The following is a 25629-nucleotide window of genomic DNA, read 5'->3' on the forward strand; positions in this document are numbered from 1 at the left end:
AAGTCAACCGCATTGTTATAATATGCGGTAAAATATATTGAAAATGGCGTATATTACTGTGATTAATTAACCACTAATTAGTGGACCAAATTGGCCAGCTCCAAAATTTGATCTGCCCAGTATATCAGTCTTTACGATTATGGAATAACAAAGGAGATATTTGTCTTAATGAAGGGTACAAATTCTTTTCAAATTGTTTTTAAGTCAACCGCATTGTTATGTGCGGTAAAATATATTGAAAATGGTGTATATTACTGTGATTAATTAACCTCTAATTAGTGGACCAAATTGGCCAGCTCCAAAATTTGATCTGCCCAGTATATCAGTATTCAAGATTATGGGAAAAAAAAGCAAATTTTTGTCTTAATGAAGGGTACAAATTATTTTCCAATTGTTTTTAAGTCAACCACATTGTTATGTGCGGTAATATATTGAAAATGGCGTATATTACTGTGATTAATTAACCACTAATTAGTGGACCAAATTGGCCAGCTCCAAAATTTGATCTGCCCAGTATATCATTCTTCGAGATTCTGGAATAAAAAAACAATATTTTGTCTTAACGAAGGGTACAAATTAATTTCAAATTATAGTTATGTATTTACACAGTATATTAATGACACTGTGCAACACAAACGATTTGATTTGTGCCTTTGTGTTAAGGGTCATTTTGTGACGTCTTGTTAATAGTTTATTTCTTTGTTCATTGTTTTTAATCATATATACTAGTTAAATTGATGTATTATCAAATAAAAAGTTGTGGTTTATGGCTAATATTTCAAAATTCGTTCGAATAAAACAGATCTTCACCTTCAGAATTGAACCTCCCTATACTGTATGTGTTCTATTTTCCGAATACGCGGCTGGCTTTTCCGGGAATACGCGGCTGGCTATTTTGGGCCCAATACTGTGCTAGGTTCCGTTCGGTACACAAATAATAGGCAGTTGCTTAAAACTGACATGAAAAGGCCTCAAGGTTCCAGTATTACTTATTTCAATTTGTTTAATTAAGATCTGTGCGTATATTATTTCAATGCACTACACTTATTGCAATTAAATTATTGGATGCCACTTTATTTTAAGTTATAGTGAAGTCTTGGACTGGGCACAACTGGGTCGGTAGATGTTAGTGAGTTTCAAACCTTAGGAAACATTGTTATCTTCTGACCTAGTGTTAATTGCGTACACAAGCATGGAGGTAGAAGGGTGTAGAACATAATTTTAAAGGGGCAGTTGAACAACAAAGATAACTATATTTTATTATTATTAATGAGATCCCGCCAAGCTGGCACCGTCGGCATCATCACCGCACAATAGGAAACGGGCCTTGATTTCCCAAATACATGCAGAGATTATTTTAAAAGAAATATCCCACAACGGGCTAGTCGGTAGTGTTTGATTAAAAACCCAAATCATGAAAGGTTGTAGGCTTTTGTAAGACGCACACACTTTGCAGGTTGTGCAATGTCCATGGCTGAAGTGAATGTTTTCTTGTAATAAATACCAAGTAATAACATTAATAGGCCTACGTAAGTTTTCCGTCCTTCAATCAGAGAAAACAATCCTTTTTTCAACTTTTGGGCGCAAACAAAATCTAGGCGTATAGATCATCCGTATAATTTCAAAAAATATCACTTTATTGCTATTAACATGGACCACCATCTATCAAAGATTTAAAACTGCTCGATAATATCAATTAGTATAGGACCTATCAATAAACACTAACAAAACACAATTTAATAATTTATACCGCATTGGATGTCTACAAAAATACATCTCCCATGAATTACATCTCCCATGGACTCACTTGATAAATAAATATTCTGGTGCCACTAATTCGAATGTGCTACGTTTTCATATCTCAGCGCATAACATGACCTAAAAAATGTGTATGTAAACATGAACTAAACTTGTAAACTTTTGATGCAATTATTATTTGATTTTAGTATAATTATTAATTCATTACTATGTCATCATCACTTACTCGTAACCCTGCATGTGCCCAATGACACACAGAACAGCTGAATATCAGTAACAAGCAATGAATATGGCACGGATTTCGGGCCGTTATGTTGTGAAAATAAGCAAGCTCTAGCTTTCGAGCTGAAGCATTAATTGTTTTGCTCAAGATGCTATGTCAGATTTTTGTCACCAAACATTAAAAAATAGATTTTTTTGTAAAATGGTATTTCAAAGAGTATCACCCGCTTTAACGAAACCAAAGTTTAACTTTTACTTTTAGTGATCAGGAACCATGATTTTTTTAAACGTTTCTTTTAAAACACATAACAGTTGGTCACGTGATTGTCGGGATCCCGACAAAAACTAATTTTGAGCACTTTATTTCACTGCTACTAATAATAATTGGCGGACTTTTGTCAAGCAATGGCTCAAATGAAAGCTTGTAACTTTCTTGACCCCATGAATTTGATTTCGAGACCTCAGATTTAGAACTGAAGTTCTCGAAATCAACCATTAAACGCACACACCTTCGTGTGACAAGGGTGTTTTTTCTTTCATTCATATCTCGCAAGTTCGATGACCGATTGAGCTCAAATTTTCACAGGTTAGTTATTGTAATGCCTCCTGCTGGCATTTAGAGAGAGAGAGAGAGAGACTCAGCTTGTATCATAAACTTTGGTAGTTTTGCATATGTTGAGATACACCAACTATGAAGGCGAGTCCTTGACAATTACCAATATAGTATCCGCTGCCTTTAAGCAGCTCGGAATTGGCCTTGTAATTGGGTTTTTGTTTCTTGTCTATTTTCCCATCCTATGATGTAAGTTTTAATGAAACTGCCTCTTTTTTGGGTGTCTCCATTTCCCTGAGATTGTTCATATTATGACTAGATTTAATGTTAATTGTATGCATATCGTGTAATGTTTACCAGTGAAATGGAAAGTTATAAAGTCTCTAAATTGAATGAGTGAGATCGTGCCACAGACTAGACACCACCACTAAACCCATATAGCGCCCTCATACGTCACCCTCAACAAAAACCACAAAATGACAGGTCTATATCCAGACGACTTGATCGTAACTCTCATGCAAACTTTAGAGTTACCCGACTAAAGCTTCTGTTGAGAGGGATGCCATGTGGGCAGCATTTCTGCAGCTGTGTGAGTGTGGTGAACGAGCCGCGGTTGCTGGTTCAGTACGAGGAATTTCAACCGTCTGTATGCGAAAAGCACAAAAGTCAGACTTTTAAAATGACTGCTTCACGATAAAGTGGGATTGTACTGGAGTCAGGGACTGGAAAAGTTTCCGTATGGCGCCACCACTTTTTCATTCGATATGAAATAAAATAGTATCTAATTTACCTCAATGATATATCCCTTTTTGTAAAAATTAGTGAAAAAGTGGTGGCGCCATACGGAAAGTTATCCCAGGGACTTGAAGAAGTTTCACACAGGAACTTGGGAAGCGGCGACCGTATTCGTGCCCGGGATTTCTCACAGTCGGTGTTGCTGCTTTTTGTGATGTCCGCGAAGGGAATTTGACACAGTGACCGAGTGACTACCCAGCAATGCCCGGTAGATTGGTTTCTGACCGAATTTTCGTCTGACCGGTGACAGGTAGTTTCCCCTTCTTCCATGCCCATGGGTACACCTCCATGAGTGCACAACACAGCAGCAAGCCTTGGGCGTTGGGTAAGTCATGATGTTGTTAAACAATTTTAATGTTAGTTTGTTAGGGATGTCAATACTCAATCAATGAGAACTTTTTATGCATGAATTCCTCTCTGCTTCTACTTGTGTGGCCAAGGCTAACTGAATCCTAGCCACACGTCCATACCAATTTTGTATGCAGCTAAGAAATAACCATATTAGTAGGCAGATCACACTATTTTTCAAAGTTCTGCCAATGCCTTCAAAGTTGGTCTCATATGATTTAGCTTGATAAAAGAAACAAAGAACTAAAAAGCAAATTGAAATCGGACATTCGATTCTCTTTTTATGCAAATTTTTGTTTATTGTTTAAAGCACCTGTTTTAACCATTTACGGGCAAAAAGTGGAAAATGCTTTCTTTTCAGTTTTTCCTTTAAGTTTTCATTGTTTTTTCTCAATTTTAAACCCTGTTAGTGTTTCTTTTCTTATAGTACACAGGTCAAACCTACTTGCAAAAGAGAAATGGAGGTTCTATTACATTGAATTTTTTTTTTTACGGTCACCAAAAATGGCACATTATCCAAAATTCCATAACGGGAAACCCCAAAATGTTCAAAAAATGACTAAGTCCAGCTAATTAAATATGCGTGAGGCTCTCCTGGGGTAACTAAAGTAGTTACAGCTATGAAACTTGGCACAATTCTTGTTTGTGTATAGACATTTTTTTTAATGTGTATATTTCAAAGTTTTACACGCCATTATGCAAATTAGCCTAATTAATTATTCATTTTGTACGCAAAATTACCTAATTAAATATGCGTGAGGCTCTCCTGGGGTAACTAAAGTAGTTACAGCTATGAAACTTGGCACAATTCTTGTTTGTGTATAGACATTCATTTTAAAGTGTATATTTCAAAGTTTTACACGCCATTATGCAAATAAGCCTAATTAATTATTCATTTTGATTTGGCTACATGTCGTTGTACTTTTTGGAGTAGTCCATTTAAGTTGGTACTGGTAGGCAAGTTGAGGTTGAGGGCAGAAAATATTGGTGGGAAATCACGTTTGTAGCTTTTGGTGGTCGAGTGCTCAATACGATATCTGATTGTCTCCAACAATGCTGTGGTCAGAATTCCATTCCAATGATCTGGTGAAAAAAAAAAAATTAAAAAAAAAAATAAAAATAAAAATAAAAAATTACATTTTTTGTTTGGGGCATATTTTCTCTTTGCGTGACAGTTAAAAATAGTGAATGAAAGAGGCACATTCAAAAGGGTTAAATTAATTTTGTTAGGAATATGTAGCCACTTTCCATCACAGAGCTTTATCAATCCATAGAGCAATAAACTAGACTCCATGATCAATCTGAATCAAAACTTTGCAAAATGTAAACAAGCCGACAAACTATTCCCACGACCATACGGAGTACCAGCAATAAATGGAACAGCCTTGATAAAGACAATAGCGACATCCGATTGGTCAACCGCTTGATAAATGTGTCACGTGACATTTTTTTTTAGACGTTACGTTCACTGTACACCCGCCCTGAATTACTCATTTCTCTTAACTTTCCGAACTTTACTCTCTGATTTTACACAACAAATCTACACAGAGGGTAATTTTATAACGATATTATTAAAATATATTATCTTGAAAATTGAGGAAAGTGTTTATTTCTTACCTGGAACGCTGTATTCCGTAAGCAACCGGTCAATTTCGTCTGATGTCCAGCCAGAGATATGTTCAACTTCGCACGCGAACGCTTGGTCATTGAACTCAAGTGCTGCCGGAGGCCCTGAATTGACAAAACAAACATGTCCTATTTTAGAGCGCTATTACTGAGTGCAACGGATAACGAAATTCAACAATCTGCACATCATAACAAACTTTAGAATGTCTATTTTCATATTCTAATATAGAAGTATTCATATTTGAGATATATAGGGAAAAAACGGGTGGCTTACCTGCTCGCCGTTTCCCGCTTCTACTGGCCGCCATTTTGGAAATTTCGAGAACGTACGCATCAAGAGTAGAGTTTCCCCATCCTATAAATAGCTTCACAGGGTCCCTACGTCACCGACTCACTCCGGAATCGTCCATTATAGAAGAGAATAGGGGGGGATTAAGCTGCGAGGTGGTATTTTTTCCCCTCCCACGCGCCGTCGCTGCGCGACGAACCGACAAACTAAGTAACCCAAAACTACTGTAAAATCTATATTTCTTTACCAATTTGGATCAAATGAGCAGACAAACACAGGGGAAGTCTATATTTTTTAGTAATGTAATTGTTTTCTTTATTGAATTATCCAATTCTCCCTTAAACGACTTTGATCTGTACCAATCTTTTCACATTCGACCGTGCCGACCGTTGTACGTGTGAGAATATGCATGGTCGGCTGAAATGTTTACGTGCAGAGTGATCTGCCTAATATTAGGCAGTTCCATCAAGTTGATTTCACGTGTACCAAAACACACACACACACAGCCCCGAAAAAAAAGAACTAAATATATTAAATCATAACTCACATTTTGGATAACATTCCGTATGGCGCCACCACTTTTTCACTAATTTTTACAAAAAAGGATATCTCATTGAGGTAAATTAGATACTATATTATTTCATATTGAATGAAAAAGTGGTGGCGCCATACGGAAACTTTTCCCACATTTTGTACAACTCAAAACTATGAGACTTGACAGCAGGCAGGAGCATTCTCTCCTCGTGCTTACATTTCAAAAATATTTGAAATTGGATGAATAGTTTCGGAGATATTGTAAAAAATAGAGAGCAACGACAAAAACCGGAGGCTTGGCCTCGCATGCATCGCCCATTCGTTTGTGCATGACGTCACCTATGAACCCCGTGGACCACGGAAATCTTCGGAAAGCGCCGAAGAAGCCCGAAGACAGTTTTTTGCGATGAGGGAGCACATCTTTACACAAAATGAGATAACGATTACATCATCGTGTAGCCGATAAAATTCCGCACATGGTACATCTAGTCGCATAGCTTTTACCATAAAAACCTATTTTTGTCGGCGTTTTCCGTTTTTTGAATCAAGATTTCTTCCAGAAAAAAATCATCAAAATTGAATGCGACTTTGTCAATGCTAATTCCCATACTTTTAAGTTTAACTTGTGAAAATGTTGTGTAATTTGATTATGTATTCTTCTCCCTCCAAGAGGTTTTGTTCAACCATTTCTTGCAAAGTTGTCCTAAACGCACGATTGTACATGTACTTCCGTACATCTTCGTGTTTCCGTGATGTGCCACCACAAGAGGGCGTGTGTTACAATAAGTTTGATAGGCGGCGGCTCTAATTATTATGTTTCGTCTTGGTTGAGGGAAAGCTGCCCGATCTTGTTTTTGGTAATTTCCACGTTCTGAATTGATAATAACAGACTGCTCATCTTGAGTCAAAAGAAACTAGTATTTATTATCTATTTTCAAGGCCTATACTAATTGAAACGAACGTAGAACAAAAAATTGATTGTATTGTAGCCACTAGTTTTTAGAAATTGTCTTTGTAAATATAACAATAATAATCGATGTGTACCAATGCCTTCATCCTCAAGTTTTTTAAAGATTGTCTAAATGTTTAGGCCTACTGTACTAATGCTACAGTTTTAAATCAAAGGATCCACTGATCTTAAATTAAAGAAAACATTCCAGTCATAAACTCTTCAATTTTATTCCAATCTGGTTAGTTTAATAATGCTATTTGTTGACATAATTAATAAAGAATATTCACACAAACACCTGCAAAACTTAACACATATTTAATTTTTATAGTTAACAATTTCCCCCATGATGCCGCTCCTCAGTTTGATTTACAAAATATCACTTTTTGCCGTTCATAAAAATCATTACTAGCACCGGGCAGCAAAGTTTGTAAACCTCCCCATTGGTAGAGGGCGCTCGTCTATAGTGCGCCCTCTATTGCCATAGGCTGTGCATTAAACTTGGCCGTAGCTGATATGAAGAAAAACATAACAATTGAACTTGAACACAGGTACGTTTTTTGCACGATCCACGCTCATTAAAAACGGTATATCTCTGCAACCAAACATCCAATTTCAAAATTTTAAATTGATTTTTACTCCTTAGAATAGAACCTAACAGACCACATCTTGTCAGAGAAAAAATCACCTGCATTAAATTTCACTGAAACTGCCTACATAAATGTCGCATCACGGCGCATTCCCTACCTGCACTTTGTGTTTTGGATAGTCAAACAAATAATGTAAAAAGAAATTGTTAACGACAATTTGTGTACTCATCCACCATGTTTACACGGCAGCCATCTTGGACAATGCAACTATGAAATTTTTTCGCAATCCCAGTCCTCGACCTCTACAGAGACCACCAGAGGCCATTGCCACGATGCCCCAGCGAATTGCCTTGATGCCCCTTCCAAAATCACGTACCTTACGGCCAAGTCTTGGCCGTCGTGCCTTTTTCCATTGATTCCATTTTAACATTATTTATTCGAAAGTGTTAGTTTTTGTTAACATTGTGACCCATTTAATTATGAAGGTAGATTGTTTCAGAACGTACGATCCCGCACACGAGTTTTCACATTGCTGCTTGCAATAAAAAAGGTGATTGAGAATGTTGCATGGTAACCATATCAAACGTAGGTGAGCTGTTTACTTCTAACAACGCAGCACCAGACTGCTTCCATGTATAAACTGGTTACAAGTCCCTACACTAAATTATTCTTTTTTGCACTGCTTTTGTGTATGGAGATCTGTATTTGTGGGGGATAGGGCTAGGGAGGCGCGCGACCGGGGGGCTGGATACAGTCTAGATGTTTTTCCCCTGGGTATATCGCTGGTGTCCAAGGCTTGTTGTTCTGGATTAATGTTTGTGACCCACCACTACCAGTGAGCTGCCTGCCTTGCAACTTGCTTTTTCATTGCCAAACACATGTTTGTGTACACACAACAAGCGTGGAGTTGTAAAGTGTCAAAATCGGATTATATGGAGGTAACGGCAGACCTCTAGTTTTGGAAATCATCATACTCCATCAAGTTTCCCAGGTCGAAATTCCAGTTGAACCTAGTTAAACTGGGTTTAACTGGAACTAGTTGAAACCAGTTGATAAACTAGTTAAACACAGTTAAAACCAGTTGGTTTAATATGGAAAATGGACAGAGACCAACTGGTTTATAATTTCAACCTAGTTGAACACAGTTAAACCTAGTCCAAACCAGTTGGTTAATATGGAAAATGGACGAGTTTGATCACTATCCAGTTGAACCAGTTGACCCCAGTTAACTAGGTTCAACTGAAATTTTGACCTGGGTTATTATTGATTAATCAGGTTGCCATCCCACAAAAGACACAAAAATAAGCAGGAAGGCGAAATGGCTGGAGTGGCAGCAAAGTGCCAACGTTAAGAAGCGTTTTTTAATTAGGTGCGTTTGTTTACATTTTTATAGTATTAATTTTAGCAGTCTATCTAGCATGGCATGAGCGTCGGCATACAACTTACATTCTACTACAGGCCAACTATTGTGTGCTAAGGGGTTGGCCTCCGGGTGTATGTGGGTTGTTAGGGTGGGGTGGGTGGGGCTGGGTTCAGTCATGGTGAGCCGGGGATTGATTTATTCGTTTTGAATTTTCATAATCGTATTTATTAAATAAATAACAAAAATGAAGAGCTTTATATTAAATTTAAAGGTTCATTTTTCTGAATCAGCGGATTTTGTTGAGCCTCCGAGGTGTTGGTGGGTTGTTAGGGTGCGGTGGGTGGGGCTCGCTTGTCGAGCAGAGTTGGGGTGGTAGTCATGGTGAGCCGGGGATTGATTTTTTTCTTCAGATTAGCACACGGGGAATTAATTTTTAAAATATTTTATTCTGTATGTTTTTTCAACAATTCTTTGTTCTGGAGCAATGATTTGTTTTCAGATGAGCAGAAGGGAGTTTAATTAAGGTGATCAATAAGGGGGGGGAGGTAAAATGGGGCAAGTTACTGGGGTAATCGTTTGCAATGCGAGTGCTGCAAAAACTATAAATAATTCAGCAACAAATATTTTAAAACTTTTATTTAAATTAATTGCACAGCATGTAAACAGCGACAATGAAATAAATATGGATTGGAAAGTGGACCACCAACTTGAAACTAGAGGAAAGTATACCATAAAGTCATCAACAACACAATAAAGGTTTGAAAATGGCCTTGGTGCCCTTTCAGTTGGCCTTGGTGCCCCTTTCCTTTTTGGAGCCTTTCGAGGCCAAGTGGCCTTGACCTTCTGAAGGTAAAGGTTGAGGCCTGCAATCCTCTCCCTTTTCTGCTTTGTACGTACTGAAAATTATATATTATGGCTCCAAGTCTGTGATCATCTGTTCCCCTGGAGCACCATAGCCCTAGGACATAGACAACAACAGCATAAAACCCATCAGTCAGTCCGCACTGCACACAATATCCGTTTCTTTTATCTGCAGCGTATGCACGAGTTTCGGGAGCTTGACCTCTCCATGAATATTTAATGAGCGTGGTGTAGTCTCAGGAATTTCATCAATTTCATGTGATCAAAGTAATTTTCTGTCAATATATTTACAGATTTATAAAGATGAATAACCGACCTTTAATCCAGTTGTACAAATTAATGATTTTGCTGGCAATTATTAGTACTAAAATGGACTCGAAAATTGTGTTTCAAAACGAAACAGTTTGCTTCGTAAAACATGGTGGTAACTATTAATTGTCAATGCTACCACAACGTATATTTGGGCTTACCGAATAGATAATGTTATATTCTATCCAAACGCTGAGCTTTTTACATTTGATTTCATTTAGCTGAGTCAGGGCGCTCGTTTTGCCAACACTTCTCATAATTTAACGTTAACGTCTCTTGGTGAATACGCCGCCATGTTTGCTTATGGATTTTCTGATCGCTGATTGGTCAACCGCGAAACGTCACACTCATCCAGTGTACGTACCCGGATGTACATGTAAACAAAGTTCGTGACCACTGTTAGCTATAGTGTTCCCGATTGTTTGGGGTTTGTCTTTTTGGGGAAGGGTGGGGGGGGGGGTTGGGTATTTTTGGCGGGTCTTTGGGGAAGGAATGGTGCCTAAGCACATTTTGTATGGACGATTTTAGGGTACTTGGAGAACTAAGGATATAATTTAAAAGGGGTTGATGGTCTGAGTATTATTAATTTAACAAAAGGTTAAATTTTGAAGGACAGAAGAATTTTTTTAAATTTTGGTCAGGAATGACTTGGTACAAGGTTGAAGCCCTTTTGTTTGAGTCTTTATAAAACTTTATGCTCGATACACAAAAACTCTAGTGAGCAGAATAAGATTTGTTTCGTATCAACTGTTCCTTTATTTTAAGTCACATACACTGCACAAACATGTAACACTATATAATTATCAAAGTTAAGGCACAGTTCAAAAAAAGTTCAGATGTAATAAAAAATATAAATATAAAAGATCTTTGGTAAGTGGTAACTGGTAGGTTGGCAATGTTTAAATGGTCTTGTTACAAAAATGTATTTACATATTTGGTACGTGTAACAGAGCTAGTTCACCTGTTGACATTAATAAAAAATAGCTACCAAAAACAAGTTTTAGTAAACTTTATACCCGCATACTTTTATAAGACAAACTGTTCAATGGCAAGCTAGCTTAACTTAATTTTAAACATGAAAGTAAACAATCACAAATATAATACATGACATCATTGCAAGGTATCTTTGGTAAGTTCTTACCCGTAGGTTGGCAATGTTTAAATGAACCTTTTATGACAAAGTTTATTGCTAAATGAGAAGTTAATAATATTCAGCTGCTCCACTTAAAATTAATAAAATGTACCAACTTCAACATTGTCGGTAGTAACAACTGTACCTCAAAACTTGTTCAACTAAAAAAAAAATTATATACCCATTGCAAGTTAATTTAAAATGACACTTTGTATAATGTTTCAAGGTATCAAATTATATAAAATAAGGTTAACACAAAAAATAAACTGTATGGCAAGTTCTTCCCATTACATTGGCAATGTTTACAGTTTCTTTGGCAAAATAAATAGTTGAGAAATGTAATGTAAGTGTTGCACTAAAGATGCATCAACTAAGTTTCAGGGGCTTCCATATTTCTTACTTTTAAATGTTAAGCACCACTTTTCTAAACACTTAAACACATGTTCATATAAGATACTTTAAAAATCATATTACACGATAACTCGTAATTTACAATGATGGAGCTGCTTGTTATCCATACATTTACAATATCTGGCATCCCATCTTGGGATATAACCAAATTATCTAAAACATTTTTAGCACAAACACAACACCTTAACCTTATATCTATTTTGGGCCACACTCATCATAAAACACATATTAAGACAATATACATAAACGATTATACAAGATGTAAGTTTTTGGCACAACAGTTTGGGCAATACACAATGAATATATCTAGATAAAACATACCTTTTTGTCATCACTGAAAGCAACTATGAAAATATGAAGAAGACAACCAACTGTACACAATTAACTGCTGTAAATACTAAAACTCCTCCCCTGACAAACTATCATCTGAAAATGGGTTGTCAACAACTTGCACTTCTTGACCCTTTCTTGATATAGTAAGAACCTCATCTTCATCTAATTCATGATCATCACCAATTAAGCTGATGGATGAACTCACCGATTCATCATCAGAAAATGTTTGCTCACCATCTTGAACAGAGACAATTGGCGTACTTTGCACAGGAAGGTTTTCACAATTTCTACATGTGCAACCTGGGCCACATGCTTCATTAATTTTTTTGCACTTACATTGGCGACTTGAACATTTGTTCTTAGCACATGAACAACCTCTGGTTAAGTGAAGTACATTTTTACGTATTCTCTCCATATTTGATGTAGAATCCCATTTAATTGTTACCTCTCCAGAATCAAGAATGTGCTCCCATCCATATAAGTTTAAGTCAGGGTAATTAAAAATTGGTTGGAGTGATTTACCCCAAACATGGCTCACCCAACATGACCTCAGCCAGTGAAAAGACAGTGCAGTGTCGGAAGGAAGAAGAGTGTCTTCATAAACACCTTGCCAAGAAGCTTTACGGATAATGGAAAGAAACTTTGAATGATGATCTACAATGGAAGATGACTGAATGCTATCAAATAGTTCTACAGGATTACTAGCATGTTGATTCAAAGATGCACGGTTGGCTTGGAAGTAAACACAACCAACCAATCGATAAAACGAAAGAAGCCCTCGATCATGGTTAAATTGTACATCATCAAAACACAACTGGCCATCAGTTTGAGTAGAACTACTTCCTGAAATAAATTCTGCAAACTGAAGAAACACTTTCAGGAATGTTGTCTTTCCAAGTCTTGCAAAGTAAGATACAAAATCACAGCCAGTGCAAATATATAGCATTTGCATTATTTTGTGAACATCGCAACCATGCTTCACTAGTGGGGCCAGATCTGAATCTCTGCTTAATGCAGTTCTCAGTATGTTTAGGTTTAGATATTTGTCATCAGTTCCAGATGCCTTGTACTGAATTGTTATTATTTTACCCTCAAAAGATAACGGCAAACCTATCATGCCTACATCCCTGTCTACAGAGTAAACATGAACATATGAGCATGATGTATCATTAACATGTAACCATATTTGGGTATCACTTTCTTCATGATTATGAATGATACTGTGTGATGATATGCCAGCCAAGGTAACACATTTGCCTGTCCATTCTGTTCTTTCGGGGGCATTGGACAGAAAACCTCCAGAAGTGACAAACTTTTGATCTGTTGTTTGAAAAGATGCTGAAACAATGTCTATTAACTTATTAGACAGATATTGGCATAACTTTCATTTATTTGTTCGCACTTTGAGAAATTTTGACCAATTTTGAGGCAGAGGTGTTTGATCAGTTATTGAATCAAACACTTCAATATCGTCATCTTGGCCAGCATCTCGTCGTTCTCTCTCAAAGCCCTTTGGAGAGATTCCTTGCGAGCAAACCTGGTCAAAGAGAATTCGTACTTCCTTATACTTTTTTTTGAAAAAGGGTGTTACCCATCTTGACACAATGAGCGAAGCATATTCTGCAAAACATCTAAAACCAGGCAGTGGATTAATGTATATGATGTTCATTCCTTCTGCAATTAGACAGGTCCCAGGTGGGAAAGTGTGGTTCTCTGTGATAGGTGAAAATGATTGTGAATATCTCTTGCCAAAGAGGTTATACATAATATACTTAGCCCCTTTGCTCGGCAAGCCTGAAGGAGTACATAGTGCTCGAGGAGTTTCAATAAATTGGAAAAGCTGATGAATAGGCTGGTTGTGCTGTTCAGAAAATGAGATTGTTCTTTTGTAACAAAGAGTAATCATTTTTTTTTCCTTTTCTAAGTAATTTATCGTTCTCTTCGTTACTTTGTCTTTGGCAAATGTTTTCAGCCTATGCTTTCTAATGACAGGTTTGGCAGTGCTGGTTTCATTCAAAATATTAAATCGCACGTAAGTGTCGTAAGATGAGTTTCCAACCTCTCTGTATGATAGTAGAGCTTTCTGTTGAACTGCAGAGGCAGGTGTGTGTTCAAAAGGGTGGTAAAGAGTATGTGCTTGATCTTCACTGAACATAGAACAACTGGAAACCTTTGAAAAATATGCCTTAACATTTTGTAATTCAGACATTATGACAGATGGAGCAAAATCTCTCTGAAGAGGTTTAAAAATAGAATCAGACAATTGACTTTGAAAGTTGTCAAGGAGTTGAGCCTGAAACTCCAAGGTTCCGGAAATTTTTTCCATGTTTGTTGGTAAGCTTCTAGACAGTGCCATTTTACAGTCTTTGTTAATCAGCATTTCATGAGCTTCATCTATCCCAACAGATGAAAAGTTAAATCCACGTATACTAGAAACAAACGCCCCGTTTCTGAAATGGTCTAATATGTAGGTTGGTAAGCCATGCATTTGACTCAGGTGAATTGGAATCATTTTAGAGTAGTTCTGCCTATCAAAGGCATGGAATAAAGGACCCATTTCTTTTAGGGCACCTAGACGCAAATTCCAATTACCCGTTCGCATGGCTATCCACAACTGAATATAGCAGAAACAATCTTCTTTCAGAAACCTATTCCAAAATTTGAAAGTTTCATACTTCTCAGCCATTTTGATACAAAATTCATTGAATTCATCAAGCAAAGTTGGTAGACACCCATGAAGTGGCATATGTACCTTAGACACAAACTCCTCAATATCAAAATAATCACAGAAATCACCTTGAATATGCACTTGCTCCACAACGTTTGTGACAATTTTATGGAAAGCTTCATTAGAGATGGAACTTTCATCTTTTCCATCTCTACAATCCAGAAAACACTTGAATTGATGAACATAAATTGCCTCATAAACTTGTAATAGAAACCTATGTGTTCTTTTGAAATTACTGCAAGTTTTCAAATTGTTCAAGGTACTATTTTTGTGGGTTAACTTGGCGATGTCCTTTAAGCCGGCATCCCAAAACACTTTCATTACAACTTCTTGAAAGTTCTTCAATACATGCCAATCACCTAAATAGGGTATAACCCAGTCCAATACTTCACCATATTCTTTCTTTACATCCAACAATATCTTAACTGTTGCACCATCACCTGCAATAACGAGGTGGTTAATGGATTTTGAAATTTTGAAAAGGTCATACAGAAGACCAATGACCGATTTTACAGTTTGAGCACAGTCAGCTTTCTCATTGAGTACATAAATGTAAGAAAACTTTGATTTTTCACATCGGGCCTTTGAATGCAGTAACATGTTACACTTCAGTCCAGGGACAGTATGTTTTGTTACATCAACAACAGAAACGTATCTTTCTGAAATGTGCATAAACATGTCATAGTGAAGTTGCTTCTGCTGAAGCTTTTCTTCGCCAGATGGAAAAAAAGTACTCACTGACAACTGTTGACGAATGAAAGTTTTGAAAAATGGGGTAGCAAAATGTCCTTTTTCAGGAACGTTGAGATTTGATGGGCTAAGTTTTCTTCTTACTGAAGGTTTTTTGGGTGCGTCCATGATCAATGATGGTGTAAAATAACGTTCAGATGAACTACTCGTTTCCTCACCATCAGCAGAAGCCTGAGGATGCAATTGCCTGTCATCACATGTCCTCTGGATAGCTTCTTGTGGACTACCCGAAACAAAATCTAGTAAATTTGGTTTTATCAAACCTCCAAAACCTTTTACTCCATCATGCCATTTATTGAATGTTGTGTCATTTGTATCAAGTAGAAGTTGGCAGTTTGGTCGACAACTACCATGATACATTAAATCAAAATGACTTGTAATAGCATTTGATCCGGGACGGTACAGTAAACAGATGTGATACATGGACATTGGCTTAGTGGGATATCTTGCAACTAGTGTCAGACCGTGGACAGTTTTCTGATAAACACATATATCTGTACGTAATACACATGCTAGAGAACACATCTCCAAATGACCAGCATAGGTGCCAGAGTTTCTGCCATCAGCAACTTTTTCAGAAAATGAAGAATAAAATTGATCATTTGAAGATTCCAAAAGCACCTGTTTAATTCCCTCTGGAAGTTCTTCTAAAAGTTCGAGATGTTGTTCTAAATGTTGACAAACAGAATATCTGAAGTAATCTGCAAATTGCTGCTCTAAATGGAACATAGTTTGATCAACAGGTATACCAACCTCATTCCGTTTACAAAGTAGTATATTGGAATTGCTGTAAGATGCAATGCATCTGTACAGGCAACGCCCATCTCCATATACTTGTACAGTTTGAAAGTCAGAGGTTATTGGAGAAGATTTTTGTCCAATAATGTCAATCAGTTCTCCAGTGGGGGAGAGTTTTTCTGTCAAGGGTTTTGGCTGTTGTGCCATGACCGATGTTCCATGCCAACTTCTTCCTAAACCCTGTGATGTGACTGCAGCACTGCTAGCAAGAACATCAATATTATCAACACTTACTATGGTAAAAGTATTGGATTCTAGTGTAGAAAGTAAACCCGACTGTTGGCGAAGCTGTTTTATGGTTTCTAAGAATCTATCTAAAGTGTCTTCAGAAGTGCAGAAGCCAGACTGATTCAACAATTTAATTAGTTTTGATGAATGTGAAAGTCGTTTCACACAATTTGCAATGACAATATGAAATGGATAGTTGTTGGATTCATTGTAAGTGAACTGCATAACCATAATGAGAATTATTCTTCTGTTGCGTCGCTGTCTTCCATGTGGTTTTGAGTAGCTTGGGAAAACAAGCTTGCCATTTCCAAACAATGATCCACATTCACTGAAATATTTTAACTCATCGTTGTTTGCAGTCAACAAAGAAACAGTATTCCACACTTCTGGGTCAATCATGTCGAACAGGGAATCAAAGTTAAAAGAGCCAGTTTCCATTAGATTTTGTGTGTAGTGTTTAGTGATCTCTCCAGATTGGTGCTTGAGTTTTCTATTTATATGAGGCAGGAAATAAAGAGCCATCTTATTGATATCTCTTTCAGAATTTAATGTGGGTTTAAAATCTTCAGAGAACATCTCATCCCCACTTCTTTTAGAATGATACCGTAATTTGGCACATGACAAATGCAAGGCCTTTCTGAAATTAAGGTCCTTGTAAAGTAATAAAGTGCTGTATTTACGTGTAGACATCTTGTGCACTTCTATCAAGTCCCCAAATATCTCAAAAATTCCAGACAACAACCATCTAGAACTTCGCTTACATGATTCAAGACAACTTGCCTCACCACATTTGAGTTTTAGTAAAGATACAAATAAATCGTACATGTCTGCAAGAAGAAACGCCTCATGACTGTTGCATAGCTTACAAATTTCCTTACAGGTCATGCAAAGTGCTGTTCTTGTGTGTGACATTTCTTTATGACTCTCTAAACTTAACTCAACATCCTCCAAACGTGTAACAGGTACTACTTTCCTTTTAGCCACAGAATAGCAAGTAAAGCAAAGAGAACTGAAAGTAGTAATTGTTACCTCGTCAATTGAAATATTTAGTTGCAGATATGCATTGTTAATATCCAGATTTGTACATGCATACCTTCTACAATTAACCAGAATGACACCACAAACCACACACTTTGCATTTGACTGAATGTTGTATATGAAAGATTTGTGTAAACTGCACAAAGAAACACAGCTTGGTATAAATAAACAGTCAATGGTTGGAAAACAGGATTGAAAAGTTTCCAAAGAAATAGAGCTATCTGCCACTGAAACTGTTGAACACATGTCATATTTGTTAAGGTAACAAAGAGGTCTTTGCTTAGATCTTGTTTTTTCTGGCGTATAGACTGGATTGTTACTTTTTTTTGTAAATTTGTGCCTGCATGCATTACAAATGCAACCATCCTCACTCAAATGTGGCAAGTAAGTTCTAAAATATTGTTTAACCTTTGAGTTGCTCAAGATGCTAAGATGGGTCCATTTTGTACTGGATCTTGAGCAAATTTGGCACGGACCACACTCAACTTTCTGACAAGGGGGTCGAGCTCGTTTTGAACCCCCTTGAGATTGCTTCACCCCTGCAATGACATATTGTTACCTCCTTGGCTTCCTGTTTTGTTGTTGTCCATTTGCCCATCATTCCTCCAGGAAAACTTGACTGAAGCCTCCCAAGGTACCTGTGTAAAATGAATACGTGTATACACACTTAAATAACAAAACATCACACGAACAAACAATGCAAATTAATGCTATAGTGCAGAAAGACTAAAACAAAAAATATAAATGAACAGAAAAATAGATGAAATATTTGCAACAAAACAATCTTAAATCTTCTTGGCCAGGTGCTTCAAATTTGTTTGTTAAAACCTTTTCATTTCCAGGAAAGGAAAACATCTCAGTGCAGAAAAAAAACTGTATCCATTGAAAATGCAACGTAATAAGGTTCTAAATTGTCAGACCTTACATGGCCAATTGAAAACCTTAATGATTGCTATAAAAATTTATAAACTAACCTTCCATTTTCGCCGCCTCCGTCTTTTCACGATTTGCTTTTTTCTTTTGCGTCGCCTCTTCCCTTGCTTGCGTGATGCAACATAAGGTGTCTCTGCCTTCGGAAGGCGCACTTGTTGGTGTGAAGCACCTCGAGAATGGTGAAAATTGCTGTTGACCTCCTCATACCGTATTGTGGCCATAGCCACATAAGGTTTGATGAAGTACATCACTGGTTTGGTACTAGACAAACTCCTCCCAAGCTGCAAAAAACCTTCTCTGTCCTCGATGACTTGTCTTGACTTCCTCTGTTTTCTTGACATTTTGGGAGGCTTGGTTGTGACAGAAGGAGGAGGCTTAGTGGTGTCCGATGTCTTTGAGGTTGTACTGGAACTTGTGGGAGGCTTTGGGATGTCAATGCACCGCTTGGTCTTTGGGCATTTCGCTGAGATTTTCTTCCTCGGTGTTCGGACCAGTTTCTTCAGCTCATGTGGACAATGGGGTTGGGGTGTACCACGAGGGTCTATGGGTTTTGACATTTTCTCTAATTGCTTCTGTATAAGCCGGCTGAAGAGGTAATTTCCGTCCCAGTTAAGATGAAGTCCATCTTTAGCAAGATGGCATTCATGGAACATGTCACTGAAATCTAAAAACTTGCAATGTGAAAAATTGTGACAAATATTGGCCAGCTTAATATTGTGCATTACCCGAGATAGATTAAGTCGGCTATCATCTGAACGGGGTAAAATACCACTTACCACTATCTCAGTAAGGGGGAAGTTTTCCCTTACAGTGGTAAGTAGTCTCCTGTAGGCTTGGATGTTGCTGTGAAGGAAGCCCTGTTCAAGGTTATTTGTTCCGACATGCAAAAATATAACGTCAGCAGTATGCAACTGATGGGCGTTATTAATAACATACTGAAGTTGGACTAATCTCATGTAGTAGGGCTAAATAAAATAGGTTCCATAATAAACATGACATGCCGTGTAATTGCACACAATGAAATTTTAATTGAGTTAATTGAGCTTTGACTCAGGGCCTAAAAAAAATTATTATAAATTAATAATAAATATTGAAACCAATGTATTGTCCTTACTCCTTGACCTTGTCATGCTTGTGTAGGCCTAATTAACAGTTAACAAATGGAGAATCCAAATATCCACCACAAACCAATTAAAACATTTTTTTTTTATTAAATACTATTTATAATTAAAGACCTACATAGTACATGTACTTGTAGGCCCTAAAAAATAATAATAATAATAGGCTAGCTCAGTTGGACAGTAGCTGGGCGCTATAAACAAAAATACATTAAATTAATTAGTTCAGAACAGTCATCAGTACTCTCAAAACACGAAGCAGCCGACAACAACAGCCATGCGTGTGAAAATGTGCACGGTAAAATCGGTCACAAAACAAGAAATCTCGCGAAAAGCAAAAGTGCATTACGATCCTACATTGCCTTCGCCACACGTCAAATAATATACCAAACGATAGCTTACACTTTAATCTTTCGATGTCTAGTGGTTTTATTTTCTCTTTTTATTTAGCTGGGTCAGGGCGCTGCAAACCAAAAACTACCCCAAGTCAATCCTGACACTATACAAAATGTTCAGTGGTAAAAAAAAGGGCTATAAAGTCATAGAAACTTAACAAATTTGGTATCATTTGACTCGGAAAAATATTCTACGTGTACTTACCACGCCATCTTGTGTGCCACCTGAAGCATGTGAGCATCGTGCCGTGTGCAAAAAGGGTCGTCGAACTCTCGCAGTTTATCGCGCAAATCGCGCAGTCGCTTCTGCACGTTGGCTGTGCAGATAAAACTCGGGATTTGACCTCATTAACGCACGCACTGCGGACTGATTGCCATACAACGTCTATTACAACCTACACTGACCTCCTGGCATAAATAAGTTGATAGAATAGGTCTACGACTTTACAGCTTTACCAGTAGGCCTAGGCCTACATGTATAGCCATCGTGGCCATGTTCCATTGCAGGGCCTACACCTGTGCCTAGGGTTCAGCACTGCCATCCATCAGTCCTACTCCTAGCGATATTGCCTGATAATCTAGTACAACAGGCCGGGAACAGGCCTAATATAGCTTGTGCTTTGCTAGGTTTGTATAAATCATTAAATGAGGTACATGTAGGATCAGTAGCCTAGAACATGTAATGCACGTAGTAGTATAACTACCTTGGCCTATGATTTGCTTGCTTGGATTAGGATGATCAACGCAAAAATGAAATTTACTTGATATTCCTCATTACGACAGCGGGTCACAAATGCTGTAGGCCTACATGTACTGTCACTGTGTACAAATATTGCTGTGTAGATTTAACTCTGTATGCACACTAATAGTAAGTACGTGCATGTACTACTACAGTACACAGTGCCGTGTCAACCTGAATACATTGTAAATTTGTACATCAGACAGTGATAATTTCTTCGCCGTTTTTCGACAAAGAAACCTAGATACAGACGTCACATAAGTTGTGCACAATGATTCAGTATAATGTCATAAGTGTAAGGCCTACATACTGTACATTAGGGTGTCGTGGCCGAGTGGATCAGAACACTGAACTTAAGCTCTGGTGCTTCTGTTTAGTAGAGTGTGGGTTTGAATCCTGGTCGTGACACTTGTGTCCCTGAGCAAGACACTTAACTTTAATTGTTTCTCTCCACCCAGGGGTAAATGGGTACCTGTGAGGGTAGAGATGGTTGTGATTGATTTGGCCTAGTAGCGCATAATGTTGCACAGGCTGCATACTCCCCACCAGGGAGCTGATGAGATGGTTTAAGGAGTGAATTAAGGCCTACATGTAGTGACCAGGGGTATAATGTGAAGTGCTTTGGGATGCCCTCCGGGTGTGAAAAGCGCTTTATAAAAATGGGCTATTATTACTATTATCATTAATACTATTATCAGCTGCAGTACAATAATTATGTTGACTTATCGAATGTGATTTTCCCACTTCATCCTTTTGGTTTGATGGCAAGCCTGTTGCAGCTTGTGTCACTACAACTTGGCTGATCAAATACATGTAACGGGGCTATCTGTTTTTTTAACCATCTTTGCTTGTGTTACACTTTGCAATCTCTGCTTCGACTTCAATTGAACGTCTTTCCTTATTTCTGTAATTCGGATAAGACTAATGGAACATTTTTCTGACAAAAAAGTTGTGTTTATCAGCCACCTAATAATTTTAGGATTGTTTTAAAACCGGACATTCAAATAATTTTTCCCGCTGCTAGAGGGCGCTATTAAAAGAAAAATTGGCGAATTGATATAAGTTTTAAACAGTGTCACTCGGTTCATTAAAAATAACCGGATCTACAATTTCGTTTTTCTTTTGATCGGAATTGACTCAAACATTCCTATGAGTTGTCGTCCCGACAATCGCGGATAATAGGAACATCCGGTTACTTGGTTGTAATTACAGGACTATTCGGTTTATAAATAGGTATTCGCGCCCCTTGTGGATATTCGTGGTTACGGATAGGAAAACCTATTCGCCATTAAACTGATATTTGAACTATTCGCCCAGGCCTATCAGTTATACACTTGTTTGAGAATTTTTCTTATTCCATTAAGAAATTAACATACTACTGCCGCACATTTAATTTTGCAAAATTTCTTGGGCCTTTGATCCTCCAGAAATGTTTTTAAATGTTTCATAAGTTTTAAATTAAGGTACACATGTACATAGTGTACAATAAAAAATTCTCCCTTTTTAAAATTTTTATGTTGAAATTGTTATTTTGAATTGTATATGAAATATTTATTTCCACTGTTGTCTCCTGTCTTGTTCTTAATTTTGTGCATGGATTTGTAACAATTGTTTTCCAGACACTCTATAAATTGATTGTTTTAAAAAGATGTCATGAAATAAACATTTCTTCCCCTTAACACTTGGTAGCCATTATGTCATAGAATCACCACCTTTTGATCCCTTAAAGCCATCCATTATACACTTTCGGTAAACAGTATTGTCCAAGTCCCACACTTTGTGTATCACAACTTATATATAAAATATAAAACCTGTGAAAATTTAGGCTTCTTCGGTCATCGGAGTCGGGAGAAAATAACGGGAAAACCCACTCTTGTTTCGCCGTGTCATGACATGTGTTTAAAATAAATCCGTAATTATAGCTTTTGGAATTGATCTTGATTTAATAATTTCTCAAAAAGTAACACTTTTTATGGAACAATATTTCAAGAGAAGTCTTTAACCATTACTGTAGTATTATTGTGAAGCCAGATTGAACTCAACAAAGAATGAATTGAATATCAAGTGAATATGTCTCCTGAGCATTTTATTCTCTGGTTCTCGACCATCCTGCTATCCCATAATATGTCCCCAAGTTCTAGAGGTCAAGTTAATTTGCATAGGTCTCATTTGCATAGCACAGTAAACAACGCGTGTAATGCATACATGTACATGTAATATCAGGACACTACATCTCCCCCTTTCTTTAGACTTAAACAAACTCTGTTAATTCTTATGAACAAGAGATTCGAATAAACCAAGGTGAACATTCAAGATATTCGGGGTGTGACAATATCAGAAGTCAAACTATTTCTTGAAGAACACTCAGTTGACAAATTAGTTCTTTAACATCAACAATGTAATTTTCCTAAAAGTGACTAATACAATTAGTATGCAGAGAAACTCTGATCACTTTAAATTTTAGCATGGAATGTGACTGCCAGAATGGCCTTGAGTTAGACAACCTGTTTACTACCATTCTAGGAGAAAAAACCCACTTTATTTTGTTCTAAATGGAAGAATGAATTAAACATGCACTTTTGCAGTTTACTTAAACCACTTTAGTTTAAATCTGAATAAACACTTAAGTAACATGCATACTTAAAACTATGCTTCAACCTGGATTTTAGCTTTCGCAACACAACTTTAAATATTTTAACATTTCAAAACTTGACATTATGCAATGTAACATTTGAAAAACACATGTTCACTTATGAACAATGAAGTCATCTATGAGTTGACTTAAATGGGGTGGTCAGTTTATCCTGACGTGCCTGTTTCAACAGAACCGTATCCCCTTGGATGAGATCCCTATCTGCTGCTGTGCAGGGATATGATACATGTACATGACACATTACTGTTACAAATTGGACCAAAAATGGACAACAGGTATTAACACAATTTACCCTGTAAGGATGTTTGATACAGTCCATAGAATCATAAAAAGTAGCTACTGGAGCAAGGCGTTACAAAAGAAGAGAAATACCTGCATGTAAAGTGAGCCACGCAGAGAACTTTCTGTACATAACTTGGTGTCCAATTGAAGCATAATTCTCATACTAAACAGTGAATTTTCAGGAACCTCAAAGTTGTCCTCGAAGTTTGTCCAAATAGATGCAAAATGACATAAACAAAAATACAAAAAGGTTACATTTATCGTTTTAAATTCGCTTGTAAAAATTGGCATGACAAATTCAAAATGTTTCTTACAATGTTGCACTAACCAATAAATATAAGAAGACATGGTTTAAAAAAACACTGAAGTATTTGTAATATTTTTAGGCAGGATAAACTGTGGTAAGTATAGCGTACATAACATGGACACCAAAACTGTATACATTTGCTGGGAAAATGAATTGGCCTTTACTTGCTAGTGACATCATTGTTTTAAACATTTGAATAGTTAGGACCTGTTTAATACTAATGGTTAAACCCCACTGATTTAATTGCAATACATTTAGGCAAGGTGTGTTGCAAGTAAACGTACATAATATGGATGGACACCAACATTTTTAATAAATTTGTGGGAGAAAATAATTGGTCTTTATGATTAATCGGTGGCTAGTGACAACATATTTGTAAAACATTTGAACAGGTAGTACCTGTTTTTTATTTATTAACAGTAATTTTATAGTCTTAATTGATGACCCTAATTTTATCTAAATACTGAGAAAGAGGTACTTTTTCACACACAAATTTTGATCCAGGAAAGGCTTATCAGTTTGTGTAGATGAAGTTATGACAAAGGGGTGCTCATTGCCTCAAAGTACCTTTTCCTTCTTTTAGAACTGAACAGTTGTGCTGATAGTTACCATAGTCATAGTTTCGCATTAGTGATAACTGTCTGTCCTTTTCTTTCTTGTCATCTGTTGCAAGCCATTTCTGTACATCGGATTCATCTTTATGCTGGGGAGTTTTCAAGTGTCGAGGTAGTTTCTTCTGGGGCATTGAACAAAATGGACAGTACTGAGGTTTATCATAACTACGACCATCATTATTGGAAGTGGTGAATACTTCAATTTCCATTGAGCTGCCTGCACTTGATGAAACATCTCCATCCTGAAGGGTACTTGTAGTTGGCTGTGAGTTGCGACTCGCTTGCACAGGACTCTGACTTCCAGCACCTTCAGTTTCAGAGCCACCATTAGGATTTCTCCTTCTGGGAAAAAAAATTGGGCTCACTGGTCGTGAAGAAGACAGCTCATCTGAGGACTCGGGCACAAACTCATCATTGGACTCCTCATCATCTGAGGGTTTGAAGGAGACATCTGAGTCACTTGCTTCATCTGACACTTCAGGATCACTAATAGGATAATCCAAAGTCGTGTACGCCTGAGAAAACATAATCCAAAAGGAATGAAACAAGTGTTCAACAACATGTCTTCATTTTTCAATAGAATAAATTTATTTGATGAAGAAGAGAAATCTGAAAGACAGAGAAGCTTTATTTTAAACCCTTTTATAGTATGTAAAAATCAATGCTTTTGGCTGATTTCACATGTACAGTCGATAAACTATTGTTCTCTATCTCAAACCATCTAACAGTTCTTCACCCAAATGAATTCACTCACAGGAGGCTTGTATGTTCAGTAAAAAAAATCTTTTGCAAACTGCTTGGAACATAACAAACAAGTAATATTCAAAACTTTCTCATTACACTGGTGCATTAATACCTGTATTTCAGATGAGCTACATGCATGTCCAGCCTGATGGGTAAGTGAAGATAATTCTGAACTCCCTCCAGGAACTGTTGATCCAAAGCAATCTTGAGGATTCCCAAGCATGCCCAG

General features: G+C 37.1%; 1 protein-coding gene and 1 long non-coding RNA gene across 3 annotated transcripts; both read right to left on the minus strand.

Moving 5' to 3' along the window:
* Positions 1-3944: 3944 nt before the first annotated feature.
* LOC117305818 lies at positions 3945-5772 on the minus strand. Of its 2 annotated transcripts, XR_004520736.1 has the most exons (4): positions 5577-5597; positions 5294-5407; positions 4418-4759; positions 3945-4245 (listed from the first exon to the last, which is right to left on the minus strand). It is a non-coding gene; the product is annotated as an uncharacterized LOC117305818 (long non-coding RNA). The 2 variants fall into 2 exon arrangements; XR_004520735.1 differs by having other exon boundaries at positions 5294-5772.
* A 7685-nt stretch (positions 5773-13457) lies between these two features.
* LOC117305810 lies at positions 13458-19047 on the minus strand. Its single transcript, XM_033790686.1, has 2 exons — positions 18590-19047; positions 13458-18253 (listed from the first exon to the last, which is right to left on the minus strand). Exon 2 carries the CDS (start codon positions 17859-17861, stop codon positions 13458-13460), a length of 4404 nt encoding a protein of 1467 aa, XP_033646577.1. The 5' UTR covers positions 17862-18253; positions 18590-19047.
* Between the last annotated feature and the right edge of the window lie 6582 nt (positions 19048-25629).

Source organism: Asterias rubens, unplaced genomic scaffold (genome assembly GCF_902459465.1).
Source record: "Asterias rubens unplaced genomic scaffold, eAstRub1.3, whole genome shotgun sequence".
In the NCBI taxonomy this organism is placed as follows: domain Eukaryota; kingdom Metazoa; phylum Echinodermata; class Asteroidea; order Forcipulatida; family Asteriidae; genus Asterias; species Asterias rubens.